The sequence below is a fragment of the Hypanus sabinus genome, chromosome 13 (genome assembly GCF_030144855.1).
Source record: "Hypanus sabinus isolate sHypSab1 chromosome 13, sHypSab1.hap1, whole genome shotgun sequence".
Taxonomy (NCBI): Eukaryota; Metazoa; Chordata; class Chondrichthyes; order Myliobatiformes; family Dasyatidae; genus Hypanus; species Hypanus sabinus.
In genome coordinates, this window is record NC_082718.1 from 42170460 (window position 1) to 42198417 (window position 27958).

A 27958-nucleotide genomic window follows, 5' to 3' on the forward strand; every position below is an offset into this window, starting at 1 on the left:
CTGAGTTCAGCTCAGAGCTGAGTAAGCGTTGTGGAACAGCGAGCAGAAACGCCCCAACTCTTGCTTCTTTTCCTAATACCCTGCCTTTTCAATCCATCTAGCCTAGCGTTTAAATCGTCCAAACATTAAGTCATTCCTTGCACTGGGACCTGGGCACACCTAGGAGCAATTGCATGGAAGGAGATGGCCTTTGTGCTTTCAAGTTCACAGGGTTGGACATTCAGCTATGGAGCATATGGGATGGTGAATTTGTAAGTTACTTAGTATGGTGTGAAATGATGACAGAAGTTTTACTGTTACAGTTTTTGAAGTGGGTGGGAAAGGCACTTAAATTCTGTTGGATACTGGTGACCTTTCAGAAGTTGTAATTGCTGTCTCCTTTAGAGTTTGCATTTATTGAGTGTTGGCAGGGAATAACACATAATCAAATGACTGGAGATTACTAACATGAATGACTTTGATTTTTAACATTTTCAGGGGACAGCTGTCAGCACTGGATGCACTACAATGAGTCTACAAAAACTAGATCAAACTGGGCAAAGGAGTTACTGAAAGAATTCAAGTCTAATGTTGATATGCTGAAGCAAGCTGTGAAGGATTATAGTAAAAGCAAACCTCCGTCACCAGATGATTCACCTCCACACATATTAATAGGTCAGTATTCTCTGTATGCTTTCATGGTTAATTATAAGAATTGAATTTTCTGTGTTTGTAGGGGAAAGGGATTATAAACTCTTGATTGACGAAACGAAGTTCCAATTACCTATGTGTGGGGGGGAGGGGTGGAATGGTGCTCTAGATTTGCACCCAACTTGTAATTTGCAGTGCATGGTATGGCAGGATGAAATGTGTTTGCTTTATATAGGAATGCTTAACTATTTAAGCTATAGGAGAGAGTATTTGAGCCATAGTCCTTTACCCTATTTTATCTATGTGGGCCATCAAGCACTCATTTTCTTCTCTTGCATTAACATTAGCCACCCCACTCTCCCTATCCCACCAATACTCCTCTCAATGCGGGGTTAATTTATAGTAGATATTTAACCTATATTGTAGCACAGTTTTGGAGAATGGGGACAAGACTAAAGTACCTGGGTGGTAGTGCCACAATCACGCGAAGGCTAAAAATATGCCACAGAAAGCCCCTCAAGATCAGGATCAAACCCAGATCTCGATCTTTGGAGCTATAGAGCAATAGTGTGAATTGTTGTGCCAATTTGTGGTCCGGTGGCCCATTAAAGGCTAATCGCTCAAATGTGCCATTAGATATACTTGTAATGACACAACAATGGATTTTCCTCTTTTTTTTTAAACAAAGAAAAATGTGCTTTTGTGAAGAAAAATGTCCAAAAAAGAATAGTAAATATTGGGCTATATTTGTTATTTCAAAATAGATCTGAACTGTCTACTTATTACTCTTGTTGATTCCCCGACTTGAGATATTTTTTGCATCATAGAGAATTTGAATGATCAATTGCAACCAAAGCTTATTTTGAAGTTGATACCCTTCTTTTTCTTTGGTTTGCTCAACTTAAAATGGGTGGTTTTGAACAGGACCATTGAAAACAACAATTTTCTCTTTGCAGATTGTTCACCTGGATAGTTGATCTCAACCAAAAGAGTTGTCTTTTTTGGCAAACATTTTATTTCATGTGTCTTGATTGAACAATCTTTGCCTAGTCTGTCTGGAAAGTGTTCGAAACAAAAATTGAATTTATTGAACAGTACCTATTACTTCAGAAACTGAATTTTTGGCCGGTATGTTAATTGTTTGTTCTGTATGTAGAGACTACACTCAGGCATAAACCTGTTACTACAGGGAAAGAACAGATGTCAAAAGGAACAAGTCCTGCTAATGTTTCATCTTCAGCTAGTCCACAGTCAAGAACAAAGCTATTATCTAGTTGTGTTGTTTTAAGAGTGGAGGATCTAAATATTTATCAGGTGAGAATTTGTTGTCTTAGAGCTGATGCATATTTCACAAGTTTCGTATTAAATTCTGATGTGATTTTTTAATCGCTTAAATGTTTAACTTTACATGGGATATTTAAAGAATCCATGTTTTGTATTTCAGTTCATCATACACTTAATTGTTACAATGTGGTGCTATTAAGAATTTTTTTTAAAAATAAGCTGTTACAGTAAGTGCAGATTTATCTTAATTAACCCATAATATTTTGAGTCATACAAATCGACTGCAATTGCTTGTAATAGAAATGGAGAATTACTTTTGGATTTTCAAACAGTGTTTGACAATGTTCTTTCAAGGGTGAAAAGGGAAATTCACGAGGTAATTGCTTTAAATAATCTCTGCAGATTGACATTGGGCTTGGCAGCAAAAGATGGAGGTGATGTTAAATGGAAACTGAAGTTTGTGTAACCAATGTGGTATCCAATTTATCATATTTGGGTGTGATGACATTGTACCGATGTCTGTTTTTAAAAAAAATCTACCCATGACACAACATTTGTCTGCTCTACCTTAAATCGTTTGCTGTGTTTACAGAAACCTAAGCAGATTACATAGGTGGGTTGACATGTCTCATAAATTTTAATATAAATAGATGCAAAGGCACTTAGCTGCATAAAACAGTAAATAGCTGCAGTATATAAAACTTTAGTCAGTCTGCTCTGGGAATATGCATGCAGTTCTGGTAGTCCTGTAATAGGAAGAATATGGAGACTGTGGAGATGTTGCAGAGGTGGAGGCTGTCTGGATTAGAGAATATAAGCTATATGAGGAAGCTATATGAGTCCAGACGCTGACAGGAGATCTAAAGGTTGTTAAAATTATGAGGCATAGATGGGGTAAACAGTCAGAATCTTTTCTGTAAGGTGGAAATGTCAAACACCAGAGGACGTGCTTTTAAGTTTACAGTTTTTAAGTTTTAAGTTTACAGTTGCAAGTTGAAAGGCTAGTTTTATTTTTACATACAATGATAGGTGTCCAGAATAGGTGATCAGGGGTCATAGTGGAAGCAGGCAGTTTGAAGATATTAGATTGACATATAAATATGGAGGGAATGGAATGATGCAGAGGAGGAAGACAGTATAAATTGGCATAACACTGTGGGCTGAATGATCTAACTAGTGCTGTACTGTTCCGTGTATGAAACAAGATAATGATTCATGTCTACTCTTTTAATAACAAGGTGATTGATAAAATAAATCCAGAATGGGTAATACCATTAGATAATTATAACATTATAGAAAACAGTAGGGATTATTCTGGAAATGTGGTGTGACATTTTTGTTATGCTGGCCTTTGAAAGGAGATGGATGCATTAGAAAAGGTTTGGAGAAGGGAGCACCAAGTGACTTGACACTTTGAAGGACAGTTATGAAGTGAGGTTAGAACAATCCAATTAAAATGTTCCTTTGAGAAAAGACAGAAGTGGAGATGAGATATGTTTTTACAATAAGTGAAACAAACAAATGGTTGAGTCAGGGATAATTTGTTTGATTAGAAAATTTACTCAAGGGAAATCTTTAATTTGGTTTCATAACTGTCTTGCATCATAACTGTTTCTTGAGGTTTCCAGTCATCTGTTGTACCCTTCTCCATCTTTTTCTGGTCCATTCATGATAGGAAAGTGTATTAAGAACTTATTAAGGCCATTTTGCCACAGGGTTAAATCATGGTTGACGTGTACAACCCATAATGTTTTTGTTTCCTGTGGCCTGATTCCCTTGTCTCAGGAAAATATTATCATTGTCTGTGCATGATTTATTTACAGAAAATGCTTTGTGATTTCACTGGTAAATGGGCTTGATCAAGTTTCAGTATTAATTCCATTTTTGGCAAAACCTATATTTGTTGTCACTGTAATTGACCTTGAAAGATATGGCAAGTTCCTGTCTTGAATTATAGTCCTTCTGTGGAGCTGCTTCAAGTTACTGCTAGGTAAAGAGTCCCATGGTTAGGCTGCTGAGATGAAGGGGAAACAGTTCATACCCACGCTAGTTTGCTGTGTGATTTGGAGAATACCTGCATTACTATCTGTCCGCTACCCTTTTCTTCTTTGGTAAAGATTGAATGTTGGGGATGTACTGCTGGAGTAACTCAAGTGTGTAAATGCATTGCGGATGACTTTGCAGCTTTGGTGTGCCAACGGTGGAGGGATTGAGTGAATGGGGTCATCTGGATGATGTCAGTCTACTTATCCGTTCTCAGAGCTGCCTGTTTTTGGATGGGTGGACATTATTCCCTCACACACATGACCTGTCTTCACTTTGGCAACATCTCTCCAACCCCAAGAACACATACATAATTAATGAAAGTGTGTGCATGTGCTAAGAGACCCTTAGAACAAAAACAACGACTTTGGGATGCTCACTTTATGAAGAGTGTGTTCATAACTGTCACTAATTGAGAGCTGCAGAAACTGCAGATTATTTTTTTCCTTCAAGCGATAGGAGGAAAATAACTTGTTGATTTTTAGGGGATCTTGTAGAAAATAATTCTGTGATAGAATGTTTATGCATTATGCTCAATAGGCCATGCTTAATCAAATTAGTTTCAACAATTTAAGAGTTCCTCCTTTCACGGATGAAGAATTGCAATAATATAATTAGAATAAATTGTATGTTGACAAGCCTGATGCAGTTGATAGCTTCATATTAAGATCATCACTCTAATCCAATCACACAGTAAGGAACTGTGTGCAGACCACACACAAAATGCTGGAGGAACTCAGCAGGGCTCGGTAACATCTATGGGAAAGTAACTAGTTGACGTTTCAGGCTGAGACCCTTCATTAGGACTGGAAATAAAAGATAAGAAATCATTCAGAAGATGGGGGGAGAGAGGAAGAAGTACTAGGTGGTAGGTGATAGATGAAACCGGGAGGAGAAGGGGTGAAGTAAAGAGCTGGAAAGTTGATTGGTGAAAGAGATAAACGGCTGGAGAAGGGAAATCTAGGAGGAGAAGGTAGAAGACCATGGAAGAAAGGGAAGATGGAGGAGCACCAGAGGGAGGTGATGGTCAAGTAAAGAGAGGGAAACAGGTATGTGGTATGGTGAAGCGGGGGGTGCATTTACTGGAAGTTCAAGACATCAGGTTGGAGGCTATCCTGATGGAATACAAGGTGTTGCTCCTTCAATCTGAATGTGGCCTCATCGCATTCAGAATGGGAAGTGGAATTAAAGGGGCCACTGGGAGATCCCACTTTTTCTGGTGGGTGGAGTGTAGATGCTAGATGAAGTGGTCTCTCAATCTACACTGGGTCTCTCTGATATACCGGATACAGGAGATGACCCCAACAGACTCACAGGTGAAGTGTCGCACACATGGAAGGGCTATTCGGGGCCTTGAATGGTAGTGTGGGAGGAGGTGTAGGGGCAGATGTGGGATTTGTTACTTATCCTTGTAAGTGTAACAGGAGGTAGATCAGTAGGAAGGGACACATGGACAAGGGAGTTGTGTAGGGAGTGATCCTTGCGGAATGTGGAAGGTGGGGGGGAGGCAAAGATGTGCTTGGTGGTGGGATCCTATTGGAGATGGCAGAAGTTGCACAAAGAATTATGCGCTGGCTGTAAATGTTAATAGGGTGATAAGTGAGGACAAGAGGAACCCGGTGGCAGGAGGATGGAGTGAGGGTAGACGTGCATGAAATGGAAGAGATGCGTGTGAGGGCTGTGTCGATGCTGGAAGAAGGGAAGCCCCATTCTTTGAAGAAGGGGGACATCTCATTAGTTCTAGAATGAAAAGCCTCATACTGAGAGTGGATGTGACAGAGACGGAGGAACTGAGAGAAGGGGGTGGCATTTTTTTTTACAAGTGACAGGGTGGGAAGAGGTATAGTCCAGGTATCCCATGACGAAGTACATCTCCCCCCCTACCCCCACCTCACTCCACGTTTCGCAGGGATTTCTTCCTGACTTTTCATCTTTTTTTTTCCCCAGTCCTGATGAAGGGTTTCAGCCCGAAATGTTGATTGTTTACTCTTTTCCATAGATGCTGCCTGGCCTGCTGAGTTCCTCCAGCACTTAATGATGAATCCATCTTCGATAACTATTAGGAACTGTAGATTTTATAGTAATGTAGTAATATTGTTACTGTTCTAATTTGTTCTGTATTTCATTTAAATACATAATTTACTACTCAGTTAAAAGGTAGTTTGTCTTTTATATATGTTTTAAATTAATTTCCATGGAACTTCAGCTTAATGGAGCATCCATTTAATTGGGCCAAAATGTACTGGTCCTGATGTGTCCCATTTAACCAAAGTTCACTCTACATAAAATCAAATCAGAATTTTTGTGCTTAATTGTAGGAAAGTGTATTCTCAACTAATTTAGTATAGTTAGTCGGCTTTTACCATCTCTTTTCCAATATTTTTAAGGTGAAAAACAATATGGCTCCCTAATCCAATTTTAATACAGCCAAGAGAATTTTTAGCCTACATTTATGTTGAAATTGAATTTCCCCTAGAACCCGCACATTCACTGAACAAAAGGTACTTGAATATAGACTCAATTGTCTTGTGCCTGTAAAAAAAAGTCAGTAGCTGCACAATACAAGAAATTAAAACCTTACTTGAAATACCTTGGATCAGTACAAAATTAAATAGTTAATCTGGATTTCTTGTACATTGGAATGTCATGATTAAATATTTAAAGATACTACATCTGATAAGATGAATTATTTATTAACATAATAGAAGGAAATATGAAAACTACTTTTCAAAACAAAGTCAGATCTATGAAACTGACATTTTGGTGTTAATATTTACAATTTTACCATTGCATATTATAAGGTGTCCAAAAATAGTTAAGCTTATTTACTTAAAGCAAAACTTTTTGTGAAATTTTGTCTAGGGAGAGGTTTCCCCCTACCTGAAGAACATTCCCTGTTGGAGACTGCAGCTCGTAGCTTTGTATCTTGAAGTTTTATTTAAAATTTACAAGAATAGCCATTTGCAGAATGTTTTAACTTGTTCTTGCATTGATTAATCTGTTATAAATAGGAATATTAAAATTGTTGCTAGTGTTTAGAACATGGTGAAGTATTTCCACTCCATCATTAGACATTGTTCAGGGCCAATCATGTGGTACATAATTAGAATTCTGTATAACCGGGTAAGAGTGAAGGATGTTAGTGACCAGTATTTTTTATTGTCAGTCAAAGCTTTAGTGGTACTACTCCACTAATCATTGATTTTAGTTCATTTTGTTTCATAATTTTCTTCAATGGATTTGAATTTGTGTAGTGCACCAAAGCCTTGCTATAATGGTGAAATTGTCATTTTGTTAACTTGCTAAAACTTCTTCACTTGGTCTTCTGCAGGTTTCTACAGCAGATCAGCGAAGAGATTCTCCCAAAGCTATGATTTGCTGCAATAAGAAGTCTTTATATCTTCCATCAGAAATGGCAGCTATTCACATTGAATTCACTGAATATTATTTCCCAGATGGAAAAGACTTTCCTAGTAAGAGTTGATTTTCAATTGTTTTATTAAATATGTGGGATGGAAAGAATTTTCCTTTAAAGCTGCTTGTTGTTTAGGAGGGGTGAAGAGGTGGGAGAAGAAATTGGACTGAGATGACTCTAAGATGGTGTTATCAAGAGTTTGTTCAGCAGCCTTTAAATGTGATGACATCCAGTAGAAATCCTTAATCGTCTAGAGAGAAAGAAGCAGTGAGATTATTGTGAATATTTGGATGGATATTGGATCTTTAATTTTTGTTGAATGAAATGATTTAATCCCCTTGCTTAGATTTGAAGTTCCTCTTGAGTACAGTGCAGTAAAATAAAAGCCTTCCAATGTTTACTGAAAACTATGTTGTGACTTTCCTCAAAGCTCAGAAATATTCCACAAACTCCTTTTTAAAACAAAACTATCTTATTTATTATTCACAAAAATAAAATCTAATCTGTCCCCTGCAGTTGTTCATTGAACTTTAGAACATTTACTCCATTCAATGCAATGAGCCAATAAACATTTTAAGAGCTTGTATCTTTAGTAAGATTACCTTTTATTTCCATTCACTGTAGCATTGGAGAATGAGGGGTGATCTTATAGATCTTACAGAGGTGTATAAAATCATGAAGGGCATAGACTGATTGAATCCTTATTCCTAGGGAAACTAAGAACTTGAAGGCATAGGTTTAGGGTGAGAGGGCAGAGATTTAGTATTAACCTGAGAGGAAACTTCTTTCACATAGTGATCTGTAAATGGATGGACTTCCAGAACAGGTGATTGAAGCAGGTACAGTAACAATTAATAACACCTAGGCAGATACATGGATAGGAAATATTTTAAGATGTATGGGCCAAAAGTATGCAAATAAGGCTGGCTTGGTTGAGTGTCTTAATCGTCATGGACCAGTTAGGTCAAAGAGCCTGTTTTTATGCTGTGACTCCACTGAAAAATACTGTAAAGAAGCCCAGATTTCTAGCAGTAATAAATCTTACTTATTTTTTGGCAAACAACTTCAAGGTGATCCCTTGCACTGATCTTCAAGGTGGTCACCATTCACCATTTCACTGCAAACACCTACTCGGAGGCTAGTGATAATATGATTGTATTTTCTTCAAAATGCTACACAAATATGATTGGGGTGTCATATTTTTAATTCATCAGTGAAGTGAAATGAACTTGTATTGTTAATTCTATACTTGCTAGATATAGCTATCCTGTGACATGCGTTTAATGCTTTATAAGCATAAGTGATTAAATATTGCAAAAATGTTTTATTTGAGCAGATAATGTTGGCCGTGTCTGGTGCTGATATACTATCTATGTGTATTATATTTTGACTAAAATGACTTGTATTTTAAAGGTAGTTATTATTCCTTTTTAAATTGGTTTTCGTAACCTTGCATTATAGCCTTATGGAATGTGTTGGACAGGTTGGGAAAGAATCTACAACAAAGTTCTGCCCTAGATCTCCTTTGCAGTACAGGTTACACAATCATTACTGTAAAGTAATTTCTTGGTTTGTGGGCTGATTGTTAATCATGTATCATTTATGATTCTGCATGACTATATCTGATCTGGAGGAATATATTATGTGCTTAGTTGGATCTTTTTAAAATGGATTTTCACCAGATTGTATCATTGCTTAATTACCAATGAAGTATTAAAGGTGGAGAATTATATTTGTGTATTTAAAAGATGCTTTACCCCGTGGAATAATATTAATGTAAATCATGGCATGTTAATTGAATAAATCTCTGCTCAAATTATATGATGCATCCAGTAACATGCTATGTTTAATTTAAAGTTTATTTTTTTTAAATAAAAATGTTATCATATTTAGGATATTAAAGAGTGAAATTAGAACCTCAGATATCATGAATAGCCAACAGAATCTTTTGATCAAAAATATTGAAATATAATTTGCAACAATCAGTTGGAAGGAAGTGTAGGAAAAGTTTCCTTTCATTCTCTTTAATGAAGTAGAGGTATTGAATAAGGTTCTATAGGTATTGAAAGATATTGATATAAAATGCTAATGTCCAAAATATATTTGCTGTAGAAAGAAGCAGAGTAAATATTTGATATTGACAGCCTGTTGATCGAGACATAAGAACATTAGAATTTAAAGCCGAATAGGCCATTCAACATGTGATTGCTTTCTCATGCAGTGAGATTAGTGATCTTTAATCTCAGCACCACTTTAACTAACACTAATTCCACGTCACTTGATTATTTCAGTATGTAAAACTCTACTCATTCATCTTACAGATTTCAACAGGTATTAAATCAATAACAAAAAACCCAACATCCTGAACACTTCAACTGTAGTTGTATTGAAGGTTGACATACTACAAGCTTCTGATTACTTGAAATTGCACTTGATTTTAATTTACAAAAGTGACTGAAATAATATCTTTTAAATTATGTTGAATGTAATGTATTACATTAGATAGTGAAGGCAAATCAATATGGTGAAAATATGTATTCTTTAAATTTTGCAGCTTATTAAATTGTTTTCCTTTTATAACGGATGAATAAATCTGATCTCTTTTGAAATCGCAAAATCTATTTTTGGTAAAATTTTCGTAGAAATTTGTAATCACATTCCATGAGAAATACTGATTAAATTTCTGATTATAATTCACATAAATGCTGTGATTAGCTGGGTGAAATTTAGAATCTATATTTATTAACATAATTGACCTTGCTTTGAATATTGTGGTAATATGATAAGTACAGATTGAAATAAAATGTTGTATTCCTGTCTGCAGTTCCTTGCCCAAATCTTTATGTACAGATGAATGCACTACAGTTGACGCTAGATACCAGGAGCATATTATGGTTGAACCAGTTTATACTAGATCTACGACAGAGTCTGGAACAGTTCACGGCTATCTACAAGCTTGATAGCGGGAAAGAAGATGACCATGTTGATGTACGAGTTGATGGATTAATGCTCAAGGTATATTAATATGTAATATTGTAGTAACAGTATGTAAACATTAAAATTAATCATCATTAGAAGATTTTTTTTGTGCTTCAGGTTGGTCTAAGACTCTTAACATGTTCATATTTAAGTGAAGATTTTAAATCCAGCATTTTAACTGTTTTAAGTTCAAGGCCAGAGTTGGTTTTATTAACTATCATTCTAAAAGTCAAAATGATCTCAGAAACAAATTAATGAGTCTACTGTGAATCAAAATAAAAATTTGTGATGTTGAAGATCATTTCTGTTTACTTCAGATCACGTAGCATGTTAAACACTTTTTTCAGTCGTGTACATGATATTCTGCTGGCAACATCTGCCGCTCACACTTGTGTAGAGAAGTATTGATTAGAAATATTTTTAGTGCATAGCAACTGACTTGGTTACTTGAGGCCATTGTTACAACTCCCCTTACTATGAAGCACGCAGACAATAAAAGATGTTTAAATTGCTTGTAATGCCCCACTCGGTTGGATTAAATCAGATTTCAACCTATCACGCTGACCAATGCAAACTGATTTAGTTTTGATCAGTCAAAATAGTAGTTTTACATGCAACATATTTAAAAAGTATTGGAATTGTTCTTAAGTATTTATCTTTCTTGTTTGAACTGAATATATCTTTCTTTTTTCAGTTTATTGTTCCAGCTGATATGGGACCAAATGGCCATCAAGACCAGCCACAATCAATTTCTATTCAGACATCTGAAGTAATCGCTACAAATACAAGGTTCTCGCTACACTGTACACGGACGGATCTGGAAGCCATACTACAAGAGTTCAAAGATGATAGCTTTTTTAGCAAAACATTCACAACTTTTCCCAAAAGTGAAAATAGTTTCAATATATTGCACCCAGTATTTCAGAGACATGCACATGAGCAGGATACCAAATTGCATGATATTTATAAGGGCTTAGTTACTCCAAAGTTGAGTACAAATGCATTGAAAACTTTTGCTGCTACAGATGTCTGGGCTGTATACTTTTCACAGTTTTGGATTGATTATGAAGGGATGAAGAGTGGAAAAGGGAGACCTGTGGGATTTGTGGATTCTTTCCCACTTTCAATCTGGGTTTGCCAACCCAATAGGTTTGCAAAATCACAAGAATCTGTTCCATCTTCCAGACAGTCTGCCTCTCAAATTCGCAAAAGTGAATCCAGTGATTTTAGTATCCGCTTACATCATAAGAAGCTCTTGAGGGATTATTACAGTACAGAATCTGAGCCACTCACTAATGGACTAGGTAAATCAAATTCTTTAGATGCTCTTACTACACCTTTGAAATCCTTGCAGTCATCAGATGCAGATATACATGTTCTTGTACATGCTCAAAAGCATGTGAGCATGCAGATTAATCATTATCAGTACTGTTTCTTGCTCCGCCTTCAGCATTCAATTAAAAGTCTTCAGGAACAATTTCAGAAGAATATTGAGAAAGTAACAGGAAAACCAGCAGAGCAAACCAAGATTTCTGTTGGATTGGTGATTAAAAGTGCTGAAGTTGCTTTATTGCTTCGCCCACTGCCTCAAGCAGAATCAAACAATAAGGTTTTGGCTGAAAATACAAGTCATGTAGAATCTAACCTTTCACCTTCTCAAAGCAGAGAAACTCTGGTAGCTGAAAATGAAGGACAGCAAGGTGATTTGAGTTCTGATCATCTTTCCCAAACACAACTGAATGAATTTGGAAATGCTCAATCTGAAAACACACACAAAAGTACTGTCAGGCCAGTAGACTCTGTACTTTCTAAATCATATAGTGATTCAGCTTTGATTAAGGGAATGAACTCACAATCTCCTTTTCATGCTTCTGTTAGTCAATTTCCAGTATTGATGAATACCTCAGGGGATATCGATGGAACTGTTTTGATAAATAAAGATCAGCACAGTGAAGTCACAAAGCTATTGAATGTTGAAGATCTCAATGTTTCTCAAAGTATGGACCCATTGAATGTTTGTAAAATAAACAAAGGTGAATGTAGTACACTTTCTTTGAAGGAGAATTGCCAACGAGAAATTTCCAACTCTTTGGAGGACAAAAGAAATGTAACTGTAGGTTCATTAAACGATTTACCAGGTCATGACGAAGTGAATCCTATGCAAAGCTTAGATTACATTAAAGAAACACAAAGTTCAACCAAGTTCATGTTAGCTCAGTCATTATCAAGGTATGTAACTATTTGAAACCAATATGTTATCTTTGAAGTAATGCATTATGAGCAGTATTATTGTTGTTGTTATTATTATTATTATTATTATTATTATTATTAACTATTTTCCATTATCTGGAATGTTTTCTTTAATTGGCCTTTACTATGCCTTTTTAATATTATTAAATAAATTGTTTGATGTCATCTGGTTTCAGGATAGGAAGGAAAACAATTTGGTCTCCTGCTAAATTGACATTATTGCTTCATTTCTAAAAGCACACATTTCCACTTTGTATTTGGTGGTAATGTTCAAGAAGTCTAAACAAATCACCATGAGAACCAGTTGGAAGTCTATGTGTTCATTGTGAATAGCTCTATTACCAGTATCTAAATCTCTACTCTTGGCCTATATTTTTTGACTAATTAACTGTGATTTCTTGTTTTATTTAAATAGTTATTTTGTTTAAATGTAGCTTTGTGTATAGTAGTAGTATGCAGGCTCTATCTAGTGGCCACTTTGTGTAAAGCACATATTTGAATTAATTAAGTTGCTTATGCACAGCAACTTTCAGTTGAAATCATCCTTGTCAAAGTTGATTGTTGGAAATTAATGTTCTGGTTCAAATTTGATGGAGAACATAGCAAACATGATGAATCAACAGTGCAAAATCTTCCAAAATGTAGTGAATGAAATGTAATGGTAATCCACATACTAATGGATAAGAAACCTTAAAGCAAGCAAGCAAGTTTATTTGTATAGCACTTTTCAAGCACAAGGTTGTTCAAAGTGCTTTAAGGGATAATACTTAAAAAATCTTACTTTTATAATTTTTCTGTGGCTCGGAACAGAAGTGGGGAGAAGACAAATGTAGTAGTGATAAGGGATAATTAGAGGAGAGCATAATTGAAGGAGAAGGAAGCAGGTTCTGTGGACGTGAAAGAGATATCTGGATGTTATGTTGCCTCTGAGGTGCCAGGGTCAGGGGTGTCTCAGATTGTGTCTACAGCATTCTAAAAGTGGAGGTGAACAGCTGGAATTTGTGGTACATTTTGGTACCAACCACATTGGCTGGAAAAAGGAGAAGGTTCTGAAGAGAGAATATAGGGTGTTGGTGCCTGTGCCACGTGCCAGTGAGAGTAAGAACAGGATGATTTGACTGATGAATGTGTGGCTGAAGAATTGATGCAGGGGGCAGGGTTTCAGATTTCTGGATCACTGGGATCCCTTCTGGGAAGGTTTGACCTGTACAAAAAGGACAAATTTCACCTGAACTTGAGGGGGACAAATATCCTTGTGGGCAGGTTTGCTAGAGCTGCTATGGTGGGTTTAAACTATTCTGGCAGGGGAGTGGTAGGGGCTGATGGTGGGACACTGGCATACAACTAGATGTGTAGTGAGATTGAGGAAGAACAGGAGATGATTAGGTAAAATTGCAGTCAGTGGGATGAGCTAAAGTGTAACAGGGGACTAAAATCAAGGGTGATGAATACAGGACTGAAGGTAGTATACAGAATAAGGTAGATGATCTTGTAGTGCAGTTAGAGATTGGCAGGTATGATGTTGTGGGAATCCCCGAGTCATGGCTGAAGGAAAATCACAGATGGGAGCTTAGCTTAACATCCGAGGATACACATTGTATCAAAAGGACAGGCAGGTAGGTGGGGAGGGGGAGATGGTGGGATGGTTCTATTGGTTAAAAGAAAATGAAATCAAATCCTAAGAAATAGGATTGGATTGTGGGTAGAGTTAAGAAACTGCAAGGGTAAAAGACCCTGATGGGAGTTACATACTGGCCTCCAAACAATAGCCAGGATGCGGGGTACAAATTACAATGGGAGATAGAAATGGTATATAAAAAGGGCAATTTTTTGATAATTATATGGGATTTCAATATGCGGGGAGATTGGGAAAATCTGGTTGGAGATGGAATTTGTAGAATGCCTACAAGATGGCTTTTTAGAGCAACCCACTAGGGGAACTGCAGTTCTGGATTCGGTGTTGGATAATGACACAGATTTGATTAAGAACCTTAAAGTAGAAGGCAGTAATCATAATACAATAGAATTCACCCTGCAGTCTGGGAAGGAGAAGCTAAAGTCAGAACTATCAGTTTTACAAGTGGAATAAAGGAAATTACAGAGGCATGAGAGATGAGCCAACCAAAGTTGATTGGACGGGAATACGAGCAGGAACAACGGCAAAGCAGCAAAAGCTGGTGTTTCTGGGGGATATTTGGAAAGTGCAGGAAAAATGCAATGCCTATAAAATGTATTCACCCTCCCTTTTGAAGTTTTTATGTTTTATTGTTTACAATGTTGAATCACAGTGGATTTAATTTGGCTTTTTTTTGACACTACAGGAAAGGACTCAAAACATTTCTAGAAAGTGTTCTAAATTAATACAAATATAAATCACAAAATAATTGATTGCGTAAGTATTCACTCCCCTCAAGTCAGAAACTAGTAAATGAACCTTTGGCAGCAATTATAGCATTGAGTGTGTGGATAGGTCTCTTATCACCTTTGCACATCTGGATGCTGCAATTTTTCCCCATTCTTCTTTACAAAACTGCTCACGCTCTGTCAGATTGCATGGGGTTCATGAGTGAACAGCTCTTTTCAAGTCCAGCTACAAATTCTCAATTAGATTGAGGTTTGGACTCTGACTTGGCCATTTAAGGACATTAATTTTATTGCTTTTAAGCCATTCCTATGTAGCTTTGGCTTTACGCTTGGTGTCATTGTATTGCTGCAAAATAAATCTTCTCCCAATTCTGAATTCTCTTGCAGACTGCATCAGGTTTTTCTCCAAGATTTCCCTGTATTTTGCTGCATTAATTTTACCCTTTACCTTCACAAGCCTTCCTTTGGTGCTGCAGTGAAGCAACCCCACATCATGATGCAGCCAGCTCCATGCTTCATGGTAGGGATGGTGTATTTTTGATGATGTGCAGTGTTTGGCTTATGCCAAACATAGTGTATAGTCTGATGGCCAGAAAGCCCAATTTTGCTTTCATTAGACCATAGAATCTTCTTCCAGCTCACTTTAGAGTCGCCCGGGTGCTTTCTGGCAAACTCTAGCTGAGTTTTCATGCATGTTTCTTTTCAGCAATGACTTTCTCTTTGTCACTCCCCCATAAAGCTGCAACTGGTGAAGCATCCAGGCAGCAGTTGTTGTATGTGCAGTCTGTCCCATCTCAGCTACTGAAGACTGTATCTCCTCCAGAGATGTCATAGGTCTCCCTCACTAGTCCCCGTCATGCACAGTCATTCAGTTTTTGAGGACGGCCTGCTCTCGGCAAATTTACAGTTGTGCCATATTATTTCCATTTCTTAATGATTGAATTAACTGTACTCCAAGAGATATTCTGTGACTTGGAAATTTTCTTATATCCGTCTTCTGACTTGTGCTTTTCAATAACCTTTCTGTGGAGCTTGGAATGTTCTTTTGTCTTCATGGTGTAGTTCTTGCCAGGATACTGATGAACCTTTCAGATACAGGTGTACTTTTACTGCAATCAATTGAAACACCTTGATGGCAAACAGGTCTCCATGTTACTAATTATGTGACTTCTAAAAACAAATAGCTGCACCAGTGATGATTTGGTGTTTCATATTAAAGGGGTGAATACTTTAGTAATCAATTATTTTGTGTTCTATATCTGTAGTTAATTTAGATCACTTTGTAGAGAGCTGTTTTCACTTTGACACCAAAGAGTCTTTTTCTGTTGATTAGTTTCAGTGTCAAAAAGCTAAATTAAATCCACTGTGATAAAGAAATACTCTTGAGAGGATGAACCAACCATGACAGACAAGGGAGGTCAAAGACAGCATAAAAACAAATGAGAGAGCATATAATTTAGCAAAAAATAGTAGGAAGTAGAGGATTGGGAAGCAGCTTAAGACCAACAGGAGCCAACTAAAGAGCATAAAGAGAGAAAAGATGAAATAGGAAGGTAAACTAGCCAATAATGTAAAAGAGGATACCAAAAGTTTTTTTGGATATATGAGCAGTAAAAGAGAGATGAGAGTGGATTTCAGAGTGATGGAAAATGACACTGGAGAGATGGTAACATGAGATAAAAAAATGGCAGAGGAACTTTAAGTATTCTGCATTAGTCTTCACTGTGGAAGACACTAGCTGAATGCCAGAATTGCGAGAGTGTCGGGACAGAAGTGAGTATCATTACTATTACTAAGGAGAAGGGGCTTCGGAAGCTGAAAGGTCTGAAGGTAGATAAGTTACCTGAACCAGATGGACTGCATGCCAGGGTCCTGAACAAGTTAGCTGAAGAGATTGTAGAGGCATTATTAATGATCTTTCAAGGATCACGAGATTCTGGAATCGTTTCTGACGACTGGAAAATTGCAGGCAGGGAGGGAGGCAGAGGAAAGGAAATTATAGGCCGGTTAGCACATGATAAAATATGTCAAAGTCAGCATGGTTTTTTTAAAGGAGAGATCTTGCCTAACACAGATCTGTTGGAGTTCTTTGAGGATACAACAGGCAGGATAGACAAAAGAGAGTCAGTGGATGTTGATAATTTGAGTTTCAAAAGGCCTTTGACAAAATGCCACACATAAAGCTACTTAACAAAATAATAGCCCATGGTATTATGAGAAAGCTAATAAAATGGATATAAGACTGGCTTACTGGCAGGGGGCAAAGAGAGGGAATAAAAGCAGCCTTTTCTAGTTTGCTGTCATTGAGTAGTGGTGCGCCACAGGGGTTGGTGTTGGGACTGTGTCTTTTCACATTGTGTGTCAATGATTTGATGGCTTTGTGGCTAAGTTCGTGGATAATATGAAGATAGGTAGAAGGACAGGTAGTATTGAGGAAGCAGGTATCAGCAGAAGGACTTGGGAGAATGAGGAAAGAAGAGGCAGATGGAATATAACGTAGTGAAGTGCATGGTCATGCATTTTCGCAGAAGGAGTAAAGGTGTGGACAATATTGTAACTGGGGAGAAAAATTCAAAAATCAGAGGTGCAGAGGGACCCAGGAAGCCTCGTGAAGGATTCCCTAAAGGTTAACTTGCAGGCCAAGCCAAGGAAGGCAAATACAGTGTTAGCAATCATTTTGAGAGGACTAGAATGGAAAAGCAAGGATGTAATGCTGAGGCTTTCTAAAGCATTAATCAGTCTGCATTTGGAGTATTGTGCATAGTTTTATTCCCCCTTGTCTGAGAAAAGATGTACTGGCATTGGAGAGAGTTCCAGAGGAGTTTCACAATAATTATCCCAGGAATTAAGGGGTTAACACATGTGGTACATTTGATGGCTCTGGCCTGTATTTGCTGCCATTTAGAAGAATGTTGGGGATCTCACTGAAACCTATTAAATATTGAAAGGTTTGGATAGAGTGGATGTTGAGCGGATGTTTCCCATAGTAAGGAAGTCTAGGACCAGAGGGCACAGCTTCAGAATTGATGGGCATGCATTTAGATAAGAGATGATGAAATATTTCTTTAGCCAGGGAGTAGTGAATCTGTGATTTTTTTGCTTCAGATGCTGTACAGGCCAAGCCAATGGGTATATTTAAGAGGTTAAGTTCCTGGTTCATCAGGATGTCAGAAGTTACAGGGAGACGGCAGGAGAATGGGATTGAAAGGGAAATTGAATCAACCATGATGAAATGCAGAGCTGACTCACTGGGCTGAATTCCCTAATTCTGTTCCTAGGTCTAGTGGAAGTAAACCAACAAGAAGCTTAGAGAATGGAGAAGGAATGGGAAAATGGTTATATAGACTTAAGAAAAATGAGGAAAGGATATTGAAGTGTGTGGAAAAATTATCAAATCATTTAAGGATTGTTCAGCTCAGGAACTATGGATGATCAAGCCATTAGAGACATAAATTTATCCCTCACTTCAATATGTACTTCATAGTCAAAGATCTAGTGTCATACAACACAGAAATCAGTCCTTTTACTCACTGTCTCCATGCTGACCATTGAGCACCCATCAATATTAATTCCATTTACCAGCACTTGGTCCATAATCTGCATCCTGCTAATTGAAGAGCCTGTCTAAATATTTAAATATTGTGATGGTATCTGCCTCTATCACCCACTCGGGTAATGTGTTCCAGATTTGAGCCAAGAAAATTCTCCCTCTGATTCCCTTTTACTGCTTGCCCTAATCTTTGCCCCCTGGATCAAGATGCTCTGCAATGGAGAAAAGTTTCTCTGTATTTACCCTATCTATGCTTCTCAGAATTTTACTAACCTATCGCAGGACTCCCATCAGCTATCTCTGCTCAAGGAAGACAACCCCAGCTGATCCAGCCTCTGCTTGTGACTCCAATATCAGGCAGCATCCTGGTGAATGTTCTCTACTACCTCTCGAGTGTCATGGCATCCTTCTGATGCATAACAACCAAATGTCTCCATGCTATTACACTTGCAGCCTAACAAGTGTTTGATAAATATGTGTCATAACCACCTCCTTGTGAAGCCAAGTATCCTTGAAGCCAGGTGCTGTAATCTGCAGCACCTTGAATGTGTTAGCAGTTTCAGAAATCCTGGACTTGTGCACTAAGGTCTCATACTCTGTTAGACAGGGGTTCCCAACCTGGTCCATGGACCCCTCAATTAATGATGGATGTCCATGGCAAAAAAAAAAGTTGAGAGTGATGTTGTGTCAACCTTTTAACCTACTCTTAAGATCAATCTTATTCTTCCCTCTAACACAGGCCTCCTTTTTTTCATCCATGTACTTACTTAAGAGTCTTTTGTAAAGTTCCTAATGTGTCTTCCTCTACCACCACCACAGGCAGCACATTCTACATGTCTACCACTTTGTGTATTTAAAAAAAAACTCTACCTCTGACATCCACCCAATACTTTCCAACAGTCACCTTAAAATTATGCCGTATTATATTAACCAGGGCTTGAACTGTGCTGCAATGTTCTATGTCCAAATCAATTCAAACCCTTGATCTAAGATCATAGGCAGCAAATAGTAGAGCCTAACGTTATTGTTGCTCTCAAAGTGCATCACCCTTTTCTTGTCAGAATTAAATCCTATCAGTCATTGCTCTGACCATCTTACCAACTTATGAACATCATTTTTGTAACTGTCCTCGCTGTCAATAACACTACCAATGATTTCTTTCATGCTATCAGCAAACTTATGAATCATACCTCATATATTTTATTCAAATTATTAATGTACACAACAAATAATAAACATCCCATCACCGATACCTGTAGTAGATCACTTGTTATTTTGAGCTTCTTGTTGAATTGGTAAATATAGATGAAGGAATTAATAAGGAAAATATAAATCGTCCTGAAGTTTGCAGGTAGGAGGAATGGGGCATGTCCTTAAGGAACAGATTCCAGATTCAGTCCATGTGCACTTGTGTAATTCTAGAAATTGCTATTCAGTTTGATCTCAGTCAATGAGAATCGTTTGGTATTCATACTAGTGATGATGATGGCTGGTTCTTCGCTTGTGAAGATCAGGAGGGAAGGAGAGTCCTCAGGAGCAAAGGCATGATTGTTTTGACTGAGACCAATTCTGTATCTGCAAGCTCTGGAGCAGTAGGGACACAAGGAAAGCTGGGATATGGGCACTTGGATAGTAGAATCCTTCCTGCATCTTCTTTTCTCTTCAGCAGTCGCTCTTGTGGATTCCTCAAAATTCTTGGCTGCTCCGTGGATCAATGTTCTCCTGCAGCCTCTGTCACAGGCTGGCTGCTGCCTCCTGTTGACCTCGATATTCGCCGGAAGGAGCTGCTGTTTAAGTTGGTCTTTGTACTTCTTGGCTCGGGCATCTCTCTTGCCCTGAGAGAGTTTTCTGTAGAGTACTGCTTTTGTAACCTGGAGTTGTCCATGTGAGACACATTGCCTGGCCAGTGGAGCTGCTTGAGCAGCACAGTGGCTTCGACGCTCAGAAGTTGAGCCTTCTCCAGGACCTCATTGTTGGAGACATGATCCTGTAGGTTGATATACAGGATGGAGTGGAGGCAGTGCTGATGGAAGTGTTCAAGCAACCAGATTTGCTTAGGGTACAGGACCCAAGCTTCGGAGCCAACAGCAGTGTTGTGACGATGGCAGCCCTCTACACCTTCATTTTTGTGGACAGTCACAGCTGGTCTTCCACACACATTTCTAGAGGTACCCAAAGGCAAGGCTGGCTGTGGAAAGTTGATTGTCAATGTTCCTTGCTAATGTGGCATTGTTAGAGAGGATGCTGCCCAGGTAGGTGAACTGTGGTGAAAGGTCATCAGTGGTGATCTGAAGTGGGTTGTAAACGCCATGAGGGGGCATCTGGTGGTGGATCATTGTTTTCTTCAGACTGACTGTTAACTCAAAAGCCTCTGCAGCCTTGGCGAACTGAGTGACTGCAGCCTGTACAGGTATATGTAATTGCCTACCAATCATAACAAGATCAGGATTATTGAATTGACTTTATTACTTACATCCTTCAAATACATGAAGAGTAAAAATCTTTACGTTACATCTTTGTTCAAGTGTGCAATTGTAGTAGTTCATAATATTATGTACAAACAGGATAGTCAATATAACATAGAAATACAGCAGCGTTAGCTTGAATTAAGCAGTCTGATGGCTTGGTGGAAAAAGCTGTTGATCCTGGCTTGGTGGAAAAAGCCCATTGATCCTGGCTTTTAGGTTGCAGTACCGTTTCCTGGATAGTAGCAACTGGAACTGTTTGTGGCTGGGGTGATTCAGGTCTCCACTGATCCTTCAGGTCCTTTTTTACATGCCTGTCTTTGTAAATGTCCTAAATAGTGGGAAGTTCACATCTGCAGATGCACTGGGCTGTCCACACCACTCTCTGCTGAGTCCTGTGATTAAGGGAGGTACAATTGCCATACCAGGCCAGTCAGGATGCTCTCAATTGTGCCCCTATAAAAAGTTCTTAGAACTTGGGGGGCCCATACCAAACTTCTTCAACCATCTGAGATGGAAGAGGTGCTGCTGTGCCTTTTTCACCACACAGCCTGTGTATACAGACCACGTGAGATCCTCAGTGATGGTTATGCCGAGGAACTTAAAGCTGTTCACCCTCTCAACCCCAGATCCATTTCTTCTGTAGTCTACAACTAGCTCCTTTGTTTTTGCAATGTTGAGGGAGAGGTTGTTTACTTGACACCACTGTGTCAGAGTGATGACTTTCTCTTTGTAGGCTGCCTCATTATTGTTTGAGATTAGGTCAATCAATGTAGTGTCGTCAGCAAATTGAATTAGCAGATTGGAGCTATGGGTTGCGACACCATCGCAGGTGTACAGAAAGTAAAGGAGGGGGCTTAGTACACAGCACTGAAGGGCACTTGTGTTGAGGGTCAGAGGGGTAAAGGTGTGAGGGAGCCCACTCTTACCACCTGAGGCTGGATCCCATGAAATCCAGGATCCAGCTACAAAAGGCAGGGTGAAGGCCAAGGTCTCTGCGCTTCTTGTCAAGCCTGGAGGGAATTATGGTGTTGGATGCTGAACTGTAGTCCAAGGACAGTTTCCTCACATAAGCATGTTTCTTCAGATGTGTAAGGACAGTGTGTAGAGCACTGTCCTTACACATTAGTTCTTAGGCGAAGGATTCAATGGCCTAACCTGTCATATGGTGCTTGATTTGGCCCGTGCCTCCAGTTTGCTCTCCTACTTCTGCAATTTTACTACTTTTTCTGACCCTCTGGGAGAGAGCCACTTTTCCAAATCAGTTCAAAAGTACTGATTAGACTCTAAGTGGTGAGTTCTGAGATTTCATTGCCAGACTTGCTAATAACCTTCTGATAGCTTGCTTTTGTCAAAAGTCTTCCTTTAACTTCCTAAACTGAGAACACATTTCAACTGAATTACAAAATTATAAGTAGTTTTAAAAACATTTTTAAATACTTTTATCAGATATTAATAGTAATTTAAAAAGAAAACAAAACAATTGCATTTTGCATCCAGGTCAGCGACCCCATTCAAATGAATGCTTCTGTACCCATAAATCCAGCCAAAGCAGAGGGGCCTCTCAGCTCAGCATAACTTGAATCTGCTGATGGAGCAGAAACCAATATTTAACCTGCAGTGCATTCTGATCTTCAGGAATACACTGATCAGTGGAAAGGGCTTTGCCAGAGGTTCTCTTGCTAATTACTTTTTGACCCAGACATTTTGGTACTGAAAAATTGTTCTTACAAGTGTGGAGTCTCAGTTCTTCAGGTTTTATTTTGTTCTACTTATAAAACAATTACTTCATTCTATCCTTTATCTTTTCTAAGAAATCACACTTTTCCCATTCATTATTTTGGTTTATGTAAATGATTTTATGGTATATTAGTTATTATAATAACTTATGTTATTGAAGACAGAAACAGGTGAATTTATTATGGGGAACAAGGAAATGGCAGATGAGTTGAACAGGTACTTTGGATCTGTCTTCACTAGGGAAGACACAAACAATCTCCCAGATGTAATAGTGGCCAAAGGAACTAGGGTAAAGGATGAACTGAAGGAAATTTATATTAGGCAAGAAACGGTGTTGGATAGACTGTTGAGTCTGAAGGCTGATAAGTCCCCGGGACCTGATGGTCTGCATCCCAGGGTACTTAAAAAGGTGGCTCTAGAAATCGTGGATGCATTGGTAATCATTTTCCAATGTTCTGTAGATTCAGGAATAGTTCCAAAGAGTAATGATTAACAGGTCCCTTTCGGAATGGCAGGCTGTGACCAGTGGGGTACCGCAAGGTTCGGTGCTGGGACCGCAACTGTTTACAATATACATTAATAATTTAGATGAAGGGATTAAAAGTAACATTAGCAAATTTGCTGATGACATAAAGCTGGGTGGCAAGGTGAAATATCAGGAGGATGTTATGAGAATGCAGGGTGACTTGGACGGGTTGGATGAGTGGGCAAATGTATGGCAGATGCAGTTTAATATGGATAAATGTGAGGTTATCCACTTTGGTGGCAAGAACAGGAAGGCAGATTACTATCTAAATGGAGTCAAGTTAGGAAAAGGGGAAGTACAACGAGATCTAGATGTTCTTGTACATCAGTCAATGAAAGCAAGCATGCAGGTACAGCAGGCAGTGAAGAAAGCTAACGGCATGCTGGCTTTTATAACAAGAGGAATTGAGTATAGGAGTAAAGAGGTCCTTCTGCAGCTGTACAGGGCCCTGGTGAGACCCCACCTGGAGTATTGTGTGCAGTTTTGGTCTCCAAATTTGAGGAAGGACATTCTTGCTATTGAGGGAGTGCAGCGTAGGTTCGCAAGGTTAATTCCCGGAATGGCGGGACTGTCATATGTTGAAAGATTGGAGCGACTGGGCTTGTATACACTGGAATTCAGAAGGATGAGAAGGGATCTGATTGAAACATATAAGATTATTAAGGGATTGGACACACTGGGGGCAGGAAGCATGTTCCCGCTGATGGGTGAGTCCAGAACTAGAGGCCACAGTTTAAGAATAAGGGGTAGGCCATTTAGAACAGAGATGCGGAAAACCCAGAGAGTGGTGGATATGTGGAATGCTCTGCCCAGAAGGCAGTGGAGACCAAGTCTCTGGTTGCATTCAAGAGAGAGTTAGATAGAGCTCTTATAGAAAGTGGGGTCAAGGGATATGGGGAGAGGGCAGGAACAGGGTTCTGATTGTGTATGATCAGCCATGGTCACAGTGAATGGTGGTGCTGGCTAAAAGGGCCGAATGGCCTACTCCAGCACCTACTGTCTGTTGTCTATTGTTGTAAAATATGTGCTTTGATAAGACTCCTCCTGTGTTTGAAGAGAAATACTGTTACATTTTTCCCCACGTTTCATGGCGATGCTGCTGCTGAACAACCTTTCAAAATTTACTGGGCAATTACAGTATAAGCATCGCAAATTATTTGATTCTTTGCTGTTGGTCATCATGTTGCAAATGGATCTCTCAGCAAGTAATATCACCAGTTGGAAATGAAGAATAAATTTGCACAAATAGTTTTGATCATGTATATTAAAATATATAACAATTTATTGGAGTCTATATTCAGATGCATGGTTTTAAACTATTGTAATTTATAGCCACATATTACAGAAACAAAGGACATAGCTATGATTTGAAGATAGGCTAAATGCTTCTGTAATCTTGTTATTATTTTATTGACCACTGCAAAGTTCTGAGCAATTTGTTCATGCAAACTTGTCTTTAGCCTCAGATTCCAGCGATGAGGTTGTCACCATAAAGCAGGCATACTGCTTAGTTTTATTACAGACAACGTGTTTGAAAAGAAAGTATATTAATGACTAAATGACAAACACACAAACATTGTCTTTATTGTGATTAAATGAGAAGCTAGCACTTGGTACATTTCTGAGATTTAATTAGCACCATACTGCTACCTCCTACTTAGTGTGAAGATAATTATTTTCTGCTTGTGGTTCTGAGGTCCTTACAAGCAGAGTGCACTTGGAAATGCTTATTCTCGAGCACTGCAGTGGGACAACAGTTCACAGCAGCACGTTAACCTTTGCAGTTCTGTTCAGTAATTTTGATTTGATCAGTTTCTCACTCATCCAGATCGGCATTTACAGGAACTGCCATTTTTATTACAAAATAGCAATGAAGGCTTTAGAAAAGTTGCATTGACCACAAGACAATTTTTCAAATTTCATTTATGATCCCACTGCATTTATTGTCTTTTCTTGAACTCGTAGCCTGTTTTGAATTTGGTGCGAGTTAATCCTACTCATGGAAAAGTTTTAAAGTGGAGTTTACTTCTAATATCTCAGCCAAGCTATTTTTGCATTTCCTTGGTGATTGTTGAAAAGTGGAATAGAATTAGAAAAGTGTTATCAGAATTCTGAAGGAAGGTTGTGCCTTGGCATTTTGAGGAATAACATAGAATGCAAAGCTAAAAAGAAAGGCGTAGTACAGTTTTTTCTTTTACCTTGGAACTTTTTTCTGTAGTAGCAATCTTAGTAATTCATGCAGAAGTCTTTATTTTCTAAAAGAAATAAATGTTCATATGCTTAACAAGCTTGACCTCTGTTAATCCGTGTTTAAAATCTCCACTTTAAATTTCTACATATGAATCAGCGGCAAATTGAAGGATCGTGTAGAACCCTCTTTACCTAACTGTGCAGTGGCATATAAAAATGTGAGAAGAAGCCCATCCCAAATTTCACTGGACACCATATCAATTGACAGCAGCCTGCTTGAGGAACAGTTATTAGAGAATGATGGAAATGAAAGCCTCCTTTGGTTGGTAAAGGGTAAGTTGTTTATTTTTAAATTCAGACTATTCTGGCTTTGTTTTAAAACTGTAAACATGAGAAGTCTGCAGATGCTGGAAATCCAAAGTTAACCACTCAAAATGCTGGAGGAACTCAGCAAGTGAGGTAACATCTATGGAAATGAGTAAACAGTCAACATTTCAGGGCTGGAAAGGAAGGGGAAGATGCCAGAATATAAAGATGGGTGGAAGAGAAGTAGGATAGCTAGAATGTGATAGGTGAAGACAAGTGGGTAGGAAAGATAAAGGGCTGGAGAAAAAGCAAAAAGCATTAAATCTGCAATTAATGCCTTTACAGTCCATTCAAAATGAGTGTTATATATAGTACAGTGGCAAAATCTTTGCTTTCAATGTTTATTTTGCAGCCTAAAATTGCTGTGTCCACACTGATTTCATTATTTTCATTATTTGTTAGGTCTAGAAAACTTCATAAATGCTGAAAAAGCTAGAAGCAAAATCGTCTGCAAAGTTGAAATGTTGACAGATAGAGAAGCAAATTGATAGCTTAAATGAAGGCCAGCTTTTGTATTTAGTGGACTGGAGCACAGGATTATACTGTAGCTGCAGAGTCCCGTTTTGGGTACAGTGAACAATTAATTAAAATCTCAAGGTTTATAGGAATCAAACATCAGCTCCATGGATAGATTATTAGCAATAGATTCTTTGTAAATGGTTTCAATTTCTGGTATTTGGTAGATTAAGGAATAATTTGATGTTTTCAAAATTAACAGAGGAAATAAAAATCTTTAAGCTGGTTGGAAAGACCAGTATTATTTTTTTTCAAAAACCCAGTTCTTTCTGAAATTAGAAAATACACTGTATAGTTCAGGGGTTCCTAACCATTTTTATGCCATGGACCTCTACCATTTTGGGAGGGTTCTGTGAAATGCAGGTCGGGAACCCCTGACACAGTAGAAACTTCTTTGATGCTAAGTCACTTGTTAATTTTGAACATGATTGATCTTGTCAAGCAAGGATGTAAAGTGATGTAATGAGTGGGATGATTGGATGATATTAGGTCACAAATGAGTCATGAATTAACTTGAGAGAGGAATGTTTTCAAGAGGTTAAATAGCTACTGATTATCCTTTACATATAATGAAATCTAAATTCTGTACAATTATTGTACAGCTCACTGCCCCTAGCTCACTGCCTCTTATTGCTGCCATGTGTACATTCCAAGTATCTGTACCACTTTGCCAATTCAATGTCTCTGAATAAACTCTAGCTTTACTACAAGAGTACACAATATTAAATGGAGTATGAAGCATGCAATTAATTGTCCAGTTTTAGTTGTTCTAGGAGGTTAAAATATAGGTTAAAAATGTTTGTCTGCCCTTTCCAGAAACAGATGAAAAGATACATCTTAATTATCAGAGTGAGTATCCAAGATTGTGGACAGTGTCTACAGTGACCTTTACAGAATAATCAATGTATGATGCTGTTCTCAGAATAAACAGGAAGCATTTCTTCACCAAAAATGCTACATATTTCCAGATAGAAATTTTTTGTTAGCAAATTTTCGGTCTTATTCTTGTTTAATCAGTCAGTATTGTCTCTATTATGGATTTGGTAAAAAAAAATTGTCCAACTCAGTTTATAAATGGAGACATGTGCAACCTCATGTTTAGCTCTATCAGTTGATACAAAATATCCTTTTCTTTTTCAATCTTCTTATTAATAGCGACATGATAAGATTAATACATAGTTATTGGGATTACAAAATTACAAAGTTAAAATGAACATAAAAAGATACACAAGCAATAAGTACAATATAGTTAAGTCTTCCCAAATCATGAATGATACAACTATCATATAAATGAAACAAAAAAAAACTAGGTATATTATGTTGAAAAAAACAGAAAAGAGAAAAAGAGGGGAAAAAAGATTATTACCCTAAGAAAAACTAATCTAACAAACTAACCACTAACTAATAAAGAAAAAAAAAGAAAAAAGGGAAAGAAAAAAAAGGGCTGTTTATAGTATCTATAAAAAGACGAAGAATCATCAGTGTCCCCAACTCCGATCCTCTCAACACATATATATAATCAAAACTGGAAAAATAAGTAGGATTGGAACAGGGTCAAATTACATCATGTGAAAATATTGAATAAGTGGCCTCCAAGTCTTTTCAAATTTAATAGAAGTGTCATATATGACACTTCTAAT

The 27958-nt window shown here is 37.9% G+C and overlaps 1 protein-coding gene across 7 annotated transcripts in view; it reads left to right on the plus strand.

Moving 5' to 3' along the window:
* The window catches only part of bltp3b (bridge-like lipid transfer protein family member 3B), a 139518-nt gene that overhangs the window by 80869 nt on the left and 30691 nt on the right, over positions 1–27958 (plus strand). For 3 of the 7 annotated variants that reach the window (XM_059987496.1, XM_059987498.1, XM_059987497.1), the window contains exons 10-17: positions 478–654; positions 1787–1944; positions 7289–7430; positions 8834–8908; positions 10197–10387; positions 11046–12580; positions 25594–25769; positions 27135–27167. In XM_059987496.1, coding sequence (XP_059843479.1) covers positions 478–654; positions 1787–1944; positions 7289–7430; positions 8834–8908; positions 10197–10387; positions 11046–12580; positions 25594–25769; positions 27135–27167 — 2487 coding nt within the window. The remainder of the gene's footprint in view (positions 1–477; positions 655–1786; positions 1945–7288; positions 7431–8833; positions 8909–10196; positions 10388–11045; positions 12581–25593; positions 25770–27134; positions 27168–27958) is intronic. The other 4 variants (XM_059987499.1, XM_059987500.1, XM_059987501.1 and 1 more) reach the window with 2 other exon arrangements.